The following is a 17051-nucleotide window of genomic DNA, read 5'->3' on the forward strand; positions in this document are numbered from 1 at the left end:
ACTGCGAGGGAGAGAGGTGAAGCAGAGAAAAGAGAAGTCTGTGTCGGTTATTAGGGGATGAACACAGCTGGGGGAGGGAGGATATGCAAGGGCTGACCAAGTGGAAGCAAAGTGTGCTTCATCCCCTAAATGCACATGGCTCGATGTTGCAGTGTGTGTGTGTGCACGCACGCAAAAACATATCAGAAGGAGGAGGGTCCTTTGGGTCTGTGTCCATTTGCAGTGATCCTCGTCCAGCTTTATACTAGCTGTTCCTCCTCTTCCCCCTCACCTCTATCGCTCTTTCTCCCCCAGAGCGGAGGATAAACAACGCTCTGCCTTAAACTCCCAGCGGCTTCTCTCTCTATCTTTCTATTTCTCTTCCCTCCTCCTCAAAGTTGTGACTTTGGAAAAACTGACTGCTGCTTTGCATCACATGGAAAAAAAATAAAAAGTACAACAGAAAAGATTAACAAACAAGAGATCAATTAAGTACCACAATATTTGTTTTCATCTCCATATATCAAAGCATGCACTTTTTTTGATCAAGCAGGAAAAAATTGCACCAACAACATAAACGTATTCGTTTTCATGGCAGTGGCATGAGCTTTTTAACCAATGGTATTGTCAGTAGGTAAGAAAAAATAAACAGTGCATTAAAATACAGAGTGCATTTGTTTTTACATACTTTCTGACACAGTAGCATTTATAAATTTTTGATACTAACCTTTCTAAACCCGTCTTCTCTTTGCATGGTTGTCTCACAGTGAGATCATTGTAATGCACCCTTCATCTCTCGGCCTGTGAGCAGTTTGCATCCCTCTTCACCTCTTATCTTTATGCCCATTTATTAAGCATCTAAGGTTTTCTTTTCTTCCTCTCCTCTTTGTTTTCTAATGTTCCCAAAGCTACATGGGAAAGATGTTGTTTGTAATGGAAGAGAACTCGGTGCAGAGGCTGGAGACAAGGGCGGGGAAAGAGTGAGAGGCAACCTTCCAAAGGACACTCGCTAGTAATTTTTATGCCCGGCTCTTTATTTTCCTTGGAGTCCAAGCCCTCTGTTGCTATTTCAACCACCAGACGTAAGTCTGGCGAGCTCTGCGGAGCTCTGGCTTTGACTTGAGACCTGAGAGCGAATCAGAACTGTGCTCAGAAACGCCCTATACAGCATGTTAATGCGCAATTAAGCCAACCAGTCCTGCAGCTGTCCAGTGCAAAATTACAATGGTCATAAAATCCCATGTTTACAGCGCCCAAAGGACATGACATATTAACTGCACAGGATGAAGCATCCCATATTATTTTGGACACCCTTTCACTTCCTTATTTTTTTAGAATATAAAGGAATACGCTTCCTCTTATTAATCATATTTATAATATATGTGTTAATAGTAATACAGTAAAGGTCTTGCATTGTGAAATTGGCTACCCATATCACTTTTAGGGAATTCTTGCACAACCCACTCAATGTCCCTGACTAGATTGCTTTACCTTGCATGACTGTGCCAAGTATGAGTGTATGTGTGTGTATGAGTGTGTGGGGGGATATGAGGGTGTGTGTTGGGATGTGTCATCATGCCTCTGGCTACAGATGTCTGTCGAATCTGAGCACGGTTTGTTAACTAATCTAATAATTTATGCGAAGGTGATATTATTGATCAAAAGTCAGCTTTTATAGTCATCATGAGGGCTGATAACTGCCAATAAGTTTAAGACACATTGATGGTTTATTGTGAAATGGGGGCTAGAGCCTTCAATTACTTCTATGTTTAAGCAGGCCTACAAATTCTAGGCCTATGTTTGAACAAAGCACCACCATGCTGTCTGCCAGGCAACCAGCCAGTGCGCACAGAGAACCTGTTTCAGATGTTTGCTGAGGGAGAGCTAAGTACCGCAAATCTCTGTGACATCCATCTGCTTATATAACATAGGTCCCCTGAAGATGAGGCATGTGCGTGTGTGCGTCTGTGTATATGGGTGACAATAGCTAACAGTGTGCCTCATACTCCTAATACACCCAGTTTCCTTGCTACTACTGATTTTTTTTCAGGTGAGTTTGCACAATACATGCACATTATTTTTTTTCCATATATATTAAAGGTTGTGAGTTACACCACATACTCTTTAAAGAGTACAGTGTTCATATAAAAATAAAGATATTATGGAAAATGATGCACGAACAGGTGAGTATGGTCAGTGACACAGGTTGAAGATGTATATTCCAGTTTTCTTTTCTTTTTTAGTTAAAATGTATTTGGTCCATATTTGGGCTGGACTAGGCTTAGGCTGGTTCTGAAGTACAGACCAATCAAAGGAAGTCTGAACCTGGATTAAGACCCTGTTTGTACCTGATGTCATCACAAAATGGATTCTCATGTTGTTTGTCTGTATAGGGCCTTGTATCTATGTACAGCAACCTGTTGGCCGGTGAACAGGAGGGTCCCTTTCATGACTCTGTACCAGTGGGCCCTCAGCCAGCTACAGGCCAGTGACGTACATCTCCATCCCATCATTGAAGGTGAAGATGGTGGTGGTGCTGGAGCTGTTGGCCCCTTGTTTCACATCGCTGATGGTCTCATAGAAGTTTTCCCCACCGGGCAGGCCTCTGACAGGCAGGCTGGTGGGTCCTGAGCCCTGAGGTGCCGCTGGTGCTGTCTGCTGCTGCGGCGTCTGCTTCTTCCTCTTAAGTGTGGCACTACCCCCAGCTGGGCTGTTATTGGTTCCCGCCTGCTCACGTTTCCGGTGGGGGTCGATAGTAGCGTACGCAGGGTCAGGCTCGGCCATGGCACACGTGGACCAGGACCTATCTCCTACTGGCTCATAGCAGGGCTCCTCCTGGGAACGCGCCTGGCCCTGGACTCCTCGGCCTCGGCCCCGGGAAGCATTTCGGTCCCCACCAAAGGAGCGTGGGAGGGTCTTTGATCCGTTGTTTTCCATAGGTTTCTTCTTCTGGTTTTTACACACGATGGAGTAGGTGTCTGCAATCTGAGAGCACACACAGGAGGAGAGCAGAGTATGGTGTTAGTTAATGACACCGAACTACAGTACAGCTCTATCCTACAGTCTATGGGTGACAGCTCCTGAAATAGAAGGTGACTGTAGTTCCCTTCATTCACAGCCTCGTCTCTCTGACTGAATGTCAATAACCTCAACTGATACAAAGCCTGATGGGATTTAAATCAACAGTCACTGTATCACGTGTTCCCATATTCAAGTCTCAAGTTTCTGAGTAGCTATGAGCACATGCTGACTTCCTCTATTTATGTATATCTGTCTCCATGTGTGCCAGACATAAAGGTACGATCTGTCAACATGAGAGTAAACATATAACGCTGCTAATTCGGTGTGTGCAAATGAATGTGAGCACGTACTGTGTGGGTGTGTGTGTGTGTGTGCTGCAGTATGCGCATGTGTTGACAGAGCTCGCTCTGTGCTGTAACCTGATCTATTTTGACGGTATGATAAGACAGAGTAAACTGTGTTATCAATCTGTTAAGGTCTATGCAGTGAGACAGAGTTAGCTTTGCAGTGGATTGACCTGTTAAAATTTCACCACAACTGCTTTGGCAACAGAACAACGGGGTATGGTGTGAAAGATCTGGAGATAAGCCAACTGACTGGAAAAACTGCTAAGCAGTGTTCACTGATGGACTTTGCTTACATCTTATTTGCTTTAAATGAGGCGTACATGTTCATTTTATGAGTAAAGTGTATACGTGTGTCTGTAAATGCATTCATGTACAGTATCTGAAAGCGTGTGCTCCCAGTGAAGCTTATTCAATAACTCGGACTCCCAACTGGGAGGCATGCGCAATGTCTTGTAGGGGATTCAGATAAACCAGTGCTGTGACCTTTGGCATTTCTGTGTCAAAATTCCACAAGGGGAGCACAAGAGCAGAGGATTGTGGGACATGGTAATGTTTACCTTCCGTGTTCACACCCAGACCAGCAGCACTGCTCTAGTGGCCCTGAGAAACACTGGCTATGCAAACTCTCTCCCTCCCAAACACACTCACAGATTAGCCTTGTTTTTGTTCCGCTCCCAAAAAACTGAAACCTGAGAGCATAGAGACAACGGGCAGGACTGTTTTCTGTGTGCACGCTCACCTTGCCTTTACTTTCACAGTACCTTTACGTTACATGCCTTACATAAGAGAAAAAGAAACATTAGTTAAGCTTGGGGAATAGATGCACAACTTTAACTCTCTAACATTCATACCCTGCCCCAACAAACCGCTTGTGTGACCTTTTTGGATAAACAAAGACCCTGGCGTATGCTACAAGTGTGTGCACACAACGTGCAATGTGTGTGTGTGTGTGTGTGTGTATTTGCATGTGTGTGTGTTTGTGTGTGTGTGTGTGTGTGTGTGTGTGCGAGCATTTGTGCACACAGAATCTGCAGCGCTGTGCAGCAGAGGAAGGAAGTCACAAGATGATGGGGATTTCAAAACTGGGCTGCAGCTGTTGAGGAAGCCTGTGCATTGTATGTTGTCTTTTCTCCTCCCCTCTGCCTGCACTCCTTTCTGTTACGTCTCCTATTGGACTTCTTTAGCTCTCTGCTCAGAACGAAGCTCTGAGAAGTCACATTTCATGTCAGCATGCAATGATTATCCATGGAAACACAACAGTATGCATGACTGATGCATCTGTGTGTGATCAACTTTATGAATAGCAAATATGGCAGACATTTCCAAACAGTCTGCAAGCAGTTGATATTCATCTGGTGAGGCACGCTCTTTGCAACGTGATTGGTTGAGGAAGGCAGCGCCTCCTAATAGCCACGAAGGGAGTGGAGCAGAGGGAGGGAGAGACGAGAGAGCGATTGAGGTGGGAGTGGAAACTCAACACCTTCTGACGGCTGCAACTGACAAACTCCAGAGGATACAGAGTATAGGGGCATGTTAGGGCAACAACAAACTCTCAAATGGAAAAACACAGCAACTAAGGGAGAGAAAAAGTTTGGAAGAGAAAAAAAAGTCAGGAAAGAAAGTTTAAAAGAAAGAAAAAGAAACAGAGAGAGAATGTAGAAACACAGTCAAGGCCAGCTGCTCTGTGTACCAGTCAGATTTGCAGAGGAGGAGTTAAACTCATGAGCCAAACAGCAGACTTAACCCCTTAATCTCCACATACTGCAGCCAAACTCTCTGGCTCAACAGTGGCTTAGGGACTATATAAATATATATATATATATATAGATATATATATATATATATATATATCTATATATATATATACACACATATATATACATGTATATATATCTATATATATATAGATATATATATAGATATATATACATATATATTTATTTATTTATTTATTTTTTTCTAAGTCAGTTTGTAGCCCACAGTCAGGGCTGATCACATTCTGTCTGCGTAGCCTGATGAGGCAAAAGAGGCTAACCTTTAACAAACATCTCTATGAATGTAAAATGATACTAAATCATTTGGCAGCAGGTGATTTGTCTGGTGAGTTGAGCATTGGAGACAGATAGAAGAGTGGGGGGCTGGGAGGTTGGGGTCAGGCAGGGGGTTGGGGGTGCTGGATCCGTGTAACGCAATCTCTGGGCTGTAAGCAGAAACGTTGTATGACAGGCGGGTCACAGGGCAACGCTGTTATGAATCAAATGGGCGCCCCGGTCGGTAAACACAGCAGTCACAAATCAGAGACCTGTCCGTCTGTCCTTCTGTCTGTCAGTTCCAGTCCCCTGTACAGTGGTCCCACATACACATTTACACACTACCTCCTTTGCGGTTGGGGGTGACGGGTGCCCCTGCCCATTCTCTCCGCGGAGTGGAGGCGGGTGTAAGGTGATGATTTCTTCTTCCTCTGGAGGCTTCCAGATGTACTGCTCCCCGTTGCCCATGAACACTGCCTCCTGGTAAACAAAATCAATTGGTGAGCTCAGGAAAGTATTGTGATTGTGATCAGTGTGAAAAATAAATCACACAATTATACATGTTGTTACAGTGGAGACGAGATGAAATATAAAATCTGGAATGTATCGTTTCCTCTTTTTCCTCTATTTTTACCACTATTTTTTAACTTCACTTTTTCCACTACTTTATGACTCCTTCTGGTGGCGTTTATCAAATGAATGAGGGGATATATCACGATTAATATGTTATTGTAAGTTAAGGAAAGTTGTGTTGCGCCTGACAGTGTGTGTGGGTTTTTCTTTCTTTTTTTTCTTCTTATTCTGTGTGTGTTTGTCTGTTTGAGTTGTGGAAGTTTTCATTTGCTGTGTTTGCTCAATAGGTAAACAGTGACCATGTTGCACAGCGTGGGCGAACTGTGCATGTGAGAGAGAGAGGGAGAGAGAGAGAGAGAGAGAGAGAGAGAGAGAGTCCATTTGTTTTGAAGGTCAGATGTATGGATGTCACACTTGCACTGTGGGATTAATGTGGACTGCTTTTACCAAATTTGATCAATACTGCTGTAATCAGAATTATGGACTTGGAAGGTTATATTCATAAAAGTTTCACTTCTTAAGCTTTTTTTTTTTTTTTTTAAATGTATTTGACACAACACCAATCTGGCGTTGTACTTCTTTTTTGCTCTCCAGCTTTCATAACGTGATCCAAACAAACGACTCAGCAAGTGGCACTGTAAAAAAGTGAGTGGGTGTTGGAAATGATCCCTGAGTCTGTATCTTTTCAAAAACAATGATGCTTAAAAAAACATTCAAGCTAATTATTAGATGGCTTGTTGGATTATATGAGCCATCTTGTGTCAAGGAACGCCTGCTCAGTTGTTATTTTCAGCAATAGTTAGTTGCTTTTATGCAAATATATTCAGTCAAACATATCCTGATGACAGACCGACACTGCAAAGACATAACCCCTATTTAACCCTTCTAGTAGAGGTATTCCTCTGTTATGAAGCAGGCATATGTGATCCTTTTCTGAAAAAAAGAAAGAAATGGCTGCCTTATATAAAATGGACTTCATAATAAAACAATAACCAAACAAACCTAACTGCTCTTGTTAAATGTTTTATCACTGCTGGTGATCAAAACCAATTAGCAACCAATTAGAGTGAATGTAGTGGTGTGTGCACATGCGACCGAGGATGATTAAGCTTTTATATGCTCCTCCTGTGCAGCGAGGGTGAGTAATAGAAGCTGGGGCAGAGTAAATGGCTTCAATATGGGAACATTACTTATCCCCACACTGGCTGCCGGCTACCTGTTAGCCGTTTCTAGATAGACTTGCTGATAGCTTCAACGGCAACACACACATACACACACATAGACACACACACACACACACACACACACACACACACACAGGCAGCTTGGCAGTCTGCCAAGCTCTTACATAATCCATCCTTCCACTCTTTACTCTGGCCACTCTAATATTGTGGTGCGAAGCACAGGGAAGGAAGACGCACACACACACACACACACACACACACACACACTCACACACACACACACACACACACACACACACACACACACGTAGACACAAATATGCACACGCAATATCAAGGATTTAGCAAGAACAGATTAAAAGTGCAGGTCAACAACTGGGCTGATGTCCACGGTTAAGACACAACTGTTTAAACATCATTATCACTCTGCTTAAATCACAAATACAAAAGACAGTCACCTGTTTTACTCTCTGCCAAACACACACACACACTCACGCACACACACTCACACATAACCATACACACATTCATGAAAAATGGATATGTGTGCCAGCTATCCCACAGGAAAGGCTGAGTACTATCCGATCATTGTCCCTCTATTTCCCTAAACTGTGGCCTTGACTGTTTATAAACACATCCCAGCTGGCACATACAGCTCTATTATGTGATTATAATAGAACGCGAAATAATAATTGAAATAAAATTGAAATCGTAATATGGCCAAGTGCAAAATTTTAATTGCAGGAGCTGCAATTTGTTTTAATAAAGGTCAAATGTGTCACAGCATAACATTATATATGAAGCATCGTGGCCTCACAGGGACACAAAATCGTGACTCATAGTGCGATCTCAATATCTGTCAAAATAATCCCAATATTATTTTTTGCACATGGTTCAGGCCTAGTTTAAAACATTCAAATAGAAGACAAAATCTTAAAGACTTGAGCAAATAATGTCGGTTATTTTGCACATACACATAAACACTGACAATGATTACGTTAAAATGTGTGGTAAAAACAGTGAGAAGAATCAAGAGACTAAAATAATATCCATCCTCAAGTGTGACTGTAAAGAGTTGTTTGTTTGTGGACAGTGCCCTCTGGTGGTAAACACACAGACTTACAGTTTGCTAAAATGGCTGGTTGGGTAATACAACCCACGAGGATGTTGCGAATCATATCGATCCAATGATTTCTGTACCTTTGGGAAGGAGTGCAGGTGAAACGGCTCCAGTGGTTTGCGTGGAAACTCCTGACTGCGATGGAGCGGAGGCGGAGCTGTAGAGGGTGAATCACTCACACTCGACTGGCTGTCTGACTGGCTGTCGGCACCGTTATTTTCCTTCCTGTTAGTCTTGTCAACCTGATGTGTTGAGTCACCAGTGAAAGCATTACATACAACACTATCAGTCAGAGAACACAGCAAGAAATCCACATAATCAAGATAAATGGGACATTACAAGTTGATATTAGATATTTTTCTTCCATATATTTTACCTAAAAGCAAATATGTGCACATGAATATTACCATTTTTTCTTATTTTTTGGAGCCAGACAAATCTCTGTGTGCAGTTTGAAGGTTTAGCAATCACTGAACTGCTCCACTCAGTGTACACATGATCCTAACTTTAACTATTCTTCTTAAGATGTATGGCAAGTATAGACAAAATCTGCAAAAGCTAATTACAAGAGCCTTGGGTTGTTGTTGTTGTTAGTTTTTTGATTGCGTGCGGTCTCTTGTCTCCACCCTGTGCCACTGACAAGTTACATATGTTGCAATACTTTCTAACCACAGCTGATCGTATCAATCAGAGCACGCTTCTTCAGACTGATCAACATCACACGAACACCTACTTTGTCACTACAGCTGCCACTAATGATTATTTTCAATATAGAATAATCTGCTGAATATTTTCATGATAAACCTATTTATTGTTTAGTGTATAAAATGTAAAAGAAATTGTGAAAAAGGCCCAAAGTGACGTCTTTAAATTGGCTGTTTTTGTCCAACCCTCAGTCCAACAGATCAAACACCCAGAGACTTCATTTATTATCGTCAAAAAGAAAGAAATTACTTTTCAGAAATGTCAAAACATCAGTGGATGATTCTCTCATTATTTGTTATATGATGTTATGTGGGTGTATCTGATATCACCATGTTGGTGTTCTTTTAACACCGTAATTAATGTTGTTCCAGGACCATCATTGCAACTGACGAATCACGCTGTTGCCATGTCATGACTCATAATAATGTTTGTCCTGGAACATCATAATTAATGTTGCTCTGGGACCTTCATTTCAACTTACAAGGTCAGCACCTGCAGCAAGCCGAGGGCTAGGGTTAGTGTGGCTTAGTGTGTTAAGTATAGGACACTCAGGAGACATGGGTGTGCCTTCAACTTGGAGCATATTGTTATACTGTTCATTTATTATTTTTAAACTAAGTTCCCTTGTTTTTTTTGTGTCTTTTAATTTGCTGTTGCTGTTGCTTTATGGTTAGGTTTAAGGAACTAAAATTTGGGGGTTTAGGAAATATTGTTTTGGATTAACATAAACCCTTTTACAACAGTCAATGCATGTTTGAAAGGATAACTTCTCCTATGTGTGTATTTTTTTTTTTCATCTTAAGTCACCATCTGGATAACCTTGATAAAAATGGCATGTTCGGTAATAATTTACCTTTCTGAACTTCCTTATGGAGGCATACTCAGCTGCAGTCGGCTCTTGGATGGCCAGGGAGTTAACAGAGGACAGAGGGGACCTGTTGACCCCACTCGCACCATTACCTCTTCCTGTCATCGGTCCGTTAATGGCGCCGTTCCCTCTGCCGTTCCCTCTGCCACCCTGTGACAAATAAAGACAAAGATACAAACCAGTTTTTGTGTTAACAGAGACGTCAGTTACAGACACAAATACAAAGACACAGAACTTGATGCAAAACACTCTAAGCAAGGCCCAAAGCTAATGTCATTGAAACTGCACATCTGCAGCTCCAGCACTTCTTACCTACATAAACAAGCTGATGATGCATGCCATCTTCATGCAAACTACACGCAAAAGAAAAAATACTGTTACAGTTGTTAATTGCCTACACACTAATTACACTGCACTAATTGCCTGCAAGGTAACATGTCTACATCTGCAGGTACAGCTTAGCACAGGTTAGCATGTGTAGGACCTGTTTAGTAAGGACAGTGTAGCGCTCCCTTGTAGAGAGTTTCTGTCTGATAAATGTAAATCTCTGGATGTGTGTGAAATGCTTCACATTCAAATCATAGTGCAGTTTTTCAGATATGGATCTGTGTGTATGTACGTACATTTCCGTTCCCGTTGCGAGCTCCATTGGCTTGAGCTGGGGGGCTTTGGGCAGCTCTGATTGTAGCCGGAGTGTTCGTCGATGTCGGTGGAGGGGCGGAGGGAACCTTGGGGCCTGTGTCACCTTCCCGGACACCTACACTTTCATACAAGCCGTCATCCAGGCAGTGGGTCGGGGTGGGGTTGTTCCGTATGCCCACCTCTGTGTAGGTGTGGTCTCTAGCCTCCGCTCCTCCTCCTCCTCCTCCTCCTCCTCCCCCTCCTCCTCCCCCATCTCCTCCTGCTTCCCCTCCTCCCCCTTGGCCAGATCCTTGGGGACTGGTGGGGATCTGGGGTAGCTGGCGCCCATGGGAGGGCCTCAGGTCTGTCTGAGAGCGCCGACTGTGGAGGAGCAGGAGGTCCATACTGGCTGGACGGCTCTTACTAACAGCTGCACAGAGAGGAGGAGGAGGAGGAGGACTGAAATAGTAACAGCTCGGGGTTGTATATCATATATTGTCACATACAAACTGTCACTCAAAACTTACAGTTTCCATTGCAGGGGAAGCGGTTGATCTCATGCAGCCTGGTGTCAGATTTGCTCATGGAGTTTAGTTTAGGATGTCGAAGGGTGCCCTGCTGTCACAGACATATGGAAAGGTTAATACAGGCATGCCAACACAACATGTATGTGAATCTGTGTAGAACCAGTTTTTCAGGGAGAGAAAGCTCACATGGCAAAGAGCAGAAGAAGATGAAGACTTGGGGGGAGTGAGAGGGAGTAAAATGAAAGCATGTCTCACCATATTTACAGATGTCCCTTTCTCTCCGGCTGGGGGGTGCTTGCTCTTGCTTTTTCTGACATCAAACATCAAAGTGAGGAAGGTCAATGGGAGCCGGTGGACAGAGAGAGAGAGAGAACATAGACACGCTCAGAGCAGATAGATACTATCAGCATCCAACCCTGGTTGGGGCATAAAAGTCCTTGGTTAATAACAAGAGCCCAGTCAAACAGCGAGCAGAGCGTGACTCAGGATTTTTGCCAAGGCGGAGGATGTCCTTCACTTTTTCTTTTCTCTTCAAGATAAGACCAAGCAAACTCATAATTTGTAGTTATTGTGCACTTTCCATCATGTTCAACAAATGCATGTAGTGTAGTGTTACGCGGATCCCTGGAGCTGTCGGTAGCTATAGGAAACGGTTGATATGGTGAGAGAGAGATGAAGTGAGGCGCTCTTGAGTGCAGGTGTGAACGTGAGAATTGCTCTACCCACCCACCTCCTTCTCTGCCTCTCAAATAATGCGAGCTGCAAAAACTCAATGTTGCAGAAAATTTCTGGTTTTGCAAACAGGTGCAGGAAACCTACATGTATGTCATCTAATTACACAAGCTGCTTGACAATGAAAGAAGTACCACAGTCAGTTGTGTGAGATCCACGTTACTGGAGCTCGCCATTTGTCTCCTCCAGTGAGCTCGAACTCATTCGTACAAACATATGGCCATCATACCCCAAGGGGACCATGAGAAGGCGAAGAGAGCTCCCCTCGGAGTGTTCATAATAACATGGCACAGGAGGGGGCTTAAGGTAAAAATGTCATGAAGAAATATAAAGAATTTAATCAACAATTTTATTTTAGATTATAATCTAATAAAATATCGACTGTAATCCTCGGAATCTAAAATAACCAGGGGTCTTATTAAATCAATAGAAGAAAATCAATAGTAATAAAGAAATGATGGTATTTGTACATGCCAAAGTGAAAATGAACTGGTGAACTACTGAACGCTCGGCTCCCCCACATTACCGACATCTAGTAGGAGGCACATATTTCATTCTTTAGATCTTAACAATTGTGTGATTTTACTTCCATGACATGAGCTGCTTTGACATTTCTCTACATCCTTATCTGTGTATCCCATGGCAACAAAGCCACAGTGCAGCCTCTGATTGGTCCCTGAGGGTTCTGAAAAGAAAAAAAAAACCCTGGGCTGTTCCATTGCTCTTGCCTGGCTCAGAGTCTGATCCTTCTTTAAACCGCAGGGTGCTCCATTGCTTTTGCCTGCTGAGGAGTCAGCTTAAGAGGGGTGACGTGAGGCAGCTCTGACTCCTCGGCCTGGCCTGTCTCCTCTGTGTCCTGTAAACATCATTTCATCTGATCTGACACTCGCAGCCATTAACATTCATTACTGCCACTCCACTCAAGGCGGGGGATAAAAGAGACGGAGAGGACGGGTGAAGGGAGGAGTAAGAAGGGAGGAGAAGAGTTCAGAAGAAGTAAAGAGACATAAAAGGAGGAGTGGATGATGAGAGTGATCCGGGAGGGCACAGAACGCTAGCAGCAGAGATGATAAACCTCTGGCTGTTCTCTTTTTTTTTTTAAATTTCAGTCCGCCCTCTACTTGTTTGTAAGTCACGTGACCGTCCTCTTACCTTTGGCAGCCAACACAGACGAGGACAATCAGGATGGTGACCACGAAGGCGGATGCTGCTGCGATGGCTCCCAGGAGCAGCAAGTTTTGATAGGTACTCGGGTCCTCGACATTTGTTCCGCCCCTGTCATCCATGACACCCACTCCCTCTCGCTAACTCACTCACTTCCACTCGAGCTCGAACTCTGCCACACAGACCGTCTGCTCAGGAAAACCTGCAGACATGTGAGCGGTGGAAGGAAGAAGAGAAACAAAAAGTACAACATATGAGTGACATGAGAGATAAGAGCAAACTGAAGAAATGCTGCAGAGAGCGAGTTGTGAAACGGTGTGTGTGCGCTCGGTTTGCCTCTGGCTTTTTGTCACTGTCTCTTTCTGACATATCAGTTTCTATTTTTGACTCACTGGGAGAATAATGCACAGAAAATAGAACACCTTACAAGGCAGCCGGTACGAGCACGCCAAAAAAGGTTTCATCACACTATTTCTTTTTGTTGTTAAAAAAAGATCAAAATGATACCGTAACATTCGTTTGACTAGCCAGAGAGATTCTTGTGTTAGTTTAAACAGGAAAAACCTACTGAGCTCCCCAGAGTAGTGTCTCACTGACAGAAGGACCAGATCCACTGCTGCTACACATTTCCTGGCAGTACGTTGTCTTTTTTCCTCCAATTAACAGTGGTTCAAACGCTCAAAACAAGATTTTCAATTTTTTAAACAGTGGTACATATTGTAGTGAGTGTTGCGCTACAAACAAGGTAGCGCTTTCACCTCTCTTACACCTCATTTTCTACCTCTCTGAAACACAAGAGCAAAGAAACCATCCACAGCCACTCCACACACACACACACACTCACACACTCAACTCATTTCAGACACAATTATCACTGAGGGGATTTGCATGCATTTCAGTGAGGGGAAATTTCTACTTCACTGGATTTATATGACAGTTGCAGTTGACATACTGTATATTTCTGCAAAATAAGCAGGTCATATATTAGCAAGCTAATGTGAGTTTTGTCAGTTAGTTGGCATCCACCGAGTGTACATATGTAGTAACAGCTAATCTCTACATAAAGACTAGTTTTAGGGATGTGAAATTATAGATGATAGATAGATTATGATAGAGACGAATTGCTTTCACGGACTTAACAAGTGCAGCTTTACTTTGAGTTTGCAATCCAATAAACACAGAAGAAGAAGAAGACGAAGAAGATGAAGAAGAACATATCTAACTAGAGCTATGGAATATTAACTACAGTTTAGGAACTTTTTAGGATGTGAAATCATCGGTTATTTTATGGGTACAGGTAATTAACAGTTATCAGTAAAATATCCACATCGTGCGTCCTTACCTAGTATGTGCTGTGCGACCTGTTTTCATAAGTGATGTGTAAATCTCCATCACACAGCGCAAACATCCACGTTATAAGTAGGCTAAGTCTGAGCTTGCTGCAGCCGGCTCCTGAGGTAGAGCCTCCAAAATGCCACTTGAACAGAGAACATGTTCAGTCTGAGGTACAAATGTGTTCACGATTACTGACTTATCAGCACGGGACATTTGGAATTTAAAACAGTTGTCAATACCTGCACTCACTGCTCTGCACGTATCCCAGGGGCACGACAACACACACACACATGCACACACGACATACATTCCTTTATAAACACAGACAATGGCAGCAATGTGGTTAAAGTATTAGATTAGAGAGAAAGCTAAACATCTGGGAACCGAATGACAAAGCAGGCAGTGAGCAGAAGGAGGTCATGGCAAGCTACTGTATATATTGTGTGTGTGAGAGAGGGAGAGATTGTGGAATACACCACCACAGGATCTGGCTCCGGCTTTCTGTTTCTTGGAGATAAAACTGCATCTTTTTTTTTCTATGTCCTCTTTTCTTGGTCCCTCTCCCTCTCTCTTCCACCAGATCTCCTCTCCTCCTCCTCCTCCTCCTCCTCCTCCTCCTCCTCCTCTCTCTCTCTCTCTGTCTGTCTGCCTGACCCTGCAGATATGTGAGGCGATGCACGGCGAATGAATTAGCAGAGCAGAGGCCTCAGACAGCCCTTTATGGAAAAGACAGACAGGCAGGCAGGCAGGCAGACAGAGTACAACGCCGTGGAGCAAGGGAGAGAGTGAATGAAAGCGAAGGGTAAGAGACGGGTGATGAGACACAGGAGCAAAATGAGTGGGATGAAAGGACAGACAGGTGGGAAAAGATGCAAGACACCGAGGGGGAAGACGGAGAGGAAGAGGGGAACGCACTTAAAAAGCAAAGGAGGAACGAGGAGGGGAGGGTGCGATAAACAGCGGGGGAGGGAAGAGAGAAAAGAGAGTGATGAGACGAAGAAGATGAAGACAGTGAGAGAAATAGCGGGGAAGCCTGGGAGAATGTGCGATGAGCGCAGGGAGGGGAAGGAGGGGGGAAAAAAGAGGAGGAGGCGATGAGAAGGAGGTCATCAGCGGTCTGTTTCTGCCTGCATTTTGTCAGCCCCCTTCTGAAATATTCAGAGGAGAAACACATACAAGGGGGTGCGCTTCTGAACCGCCAGCGAACACAATGAAGGATGGGAGCACATGTCTAGCAGCGTACTTAACAGTATGTGAAGCTCACAAGTGTTGAACAAGCCCGTGGAGGAGGAGAGGCAGTTTCTGTGCGACGCCACGACGCCCCTGCAGCACGCTCGACAGTGACACACAGTTAGGGTGCGAGAGTGTTTATTCCAGCATCTGCCTTCATTTCAGAACATTAGGAGTAAATTGATGACAACAATAATAGCAGCATATTGAGAATGATGACGATTGGTGGTGATAGCCCTGTCGATGCCTGCTGCTGCTTGCTGCTGGTGATTATAATAAAGATGTCGGGGACGAGGATGATGACGATGAAGGGTGCAGCTACTAATACCGATGGTAATGATGGTGATAATGAGGTCAAACTGAGAGCTGTGAAGACGCGTCGAGGGGCGGATGCAAGCAGCAGAACTGGCAGAGCAGCGAGCAGGATGCAGCAGTGCAGCGCAACCACAGGGTGGAAGGTTTCCTCTGTGTGTCTGAGATCACAGAACAAAACACATGCACGCCAGCAATGACTGTTGTGTTGTGAAACTAACTACAATCATTGTGCGACGAAAAGTCAAACCAACGTACTTTTAACCCACAGATGTACAACTGGGGGTTTAACAGACTCTTCAGCCTCTTCATTATGCAATACACTCAACAAAAGCCAGGCCTAATTGTCGCTTCCACTCCGAGTTACTGCTCAAAATACATTGTTGAAAAGAAATCAGCGAAATTTGATGTGCCCTAAAACTTTTTTTTTTTGAGACAGTCAAAGGTTTTTATCCTTAATTTCCAGCTCTCAGCTCAAACAGACCCCATTTCATTTGATTTTTTTGTGCCCGTAACAGTTTCTTAAAGTAGTCTATCATTCCCAATTCTGTCTGATCTCATCACATGTCAGTTAACTCCAAAAGGATTTTTCTAGTAGCAGGATTCAACAAACCCTGATAACATAATGCTGGTTTTCCTGTGCGAATGAAAGCATATTACAGTGTTTTAATGTGTCATCTGTTTAATTAGATATTTAAATGAGTAATTATTTACCGAGACGCTGTTCTATGAACAATGCGTTCGACTGTGAAGATTTCTTACTGGGGTCTCTCGGATCGCGGCGCATCTTCAAAAGTGGGACATTTCTCTGAGGTTTAAAAATAAGCTAAGCGTAACCTGATTTCGGCTACATTTACAGTAACATTTTCAATTACATCATGAGTTGTTATCAATTTTTTATGCTTTCAGTAGACAAAAGATGTTGGTTTGGCTTTCTGTCTGCGATAGATTTTTACTGAAAAAGCAGAACGTCAGAACTGACTGTAATAACAACAGAGCCAAACGCTGCACAAAGAATAAACTGGGCAGCTTTTGGGAGGCTGAGTGTATATAAAGTATATTAAGGTTAACCTCAGCATTTCTTGGGTGATTCCCTACAGTCATCTAAAATTAAAGAAATCTGTGCAGCCGCTGTTCTCATTTTTGTGTACCGAGAGGCTCTCTTATAACACTCGACAGTAACAGGTACTCTGACGTCTGATCAATAAGCAGCAAAGAAAGAGAATAATCTGTGCATCAAGTGCTTACTTATTCCCACAGTGAAGCATATGGAAGAGAGGAATTAGGGTAAATCAGGGAATTG

The 17051-nt window shown here is 43.4% G+C and overlaps 1 protein-coding gene across 1 annotated transcript; it reads right to left on the bottom strand.

Moving 5' to 3' along the window:
* Window positions 1-12942, bottom strand: LOC140999369 (uncharacterized; the record flags this gene model as incomplete). Its single annotated transcript, XM_073469725.1, has 8 exons — window positions 1-2964; window positions 5723-5857; window positions 8335-8496; window positions 9813-9925; window positions 10768-10878; window positions 10976-11063; window positions 11231-11285; window positions 12860-12942. Coding segments are annotated over 8 exons (1254 nt in total), but the record flags the coding sequence as incomplete, so codon positions are not given.
* Window positions 12943-17051: the final 4109 nt, after the last annotated feature.

This window comes from Pagrus major, chromosome 7, assembly GCF_040436345.1.
Source record: "Pagrus major chromosome 7, Pma_NU_1.0".
Taxonomy (NCBI): domain Eukaryota; kingdom Metazoa; phylum Chordata; class Actinopteri; order Spariformes; family Sparidae; genus Pagrus; species Pagrus major.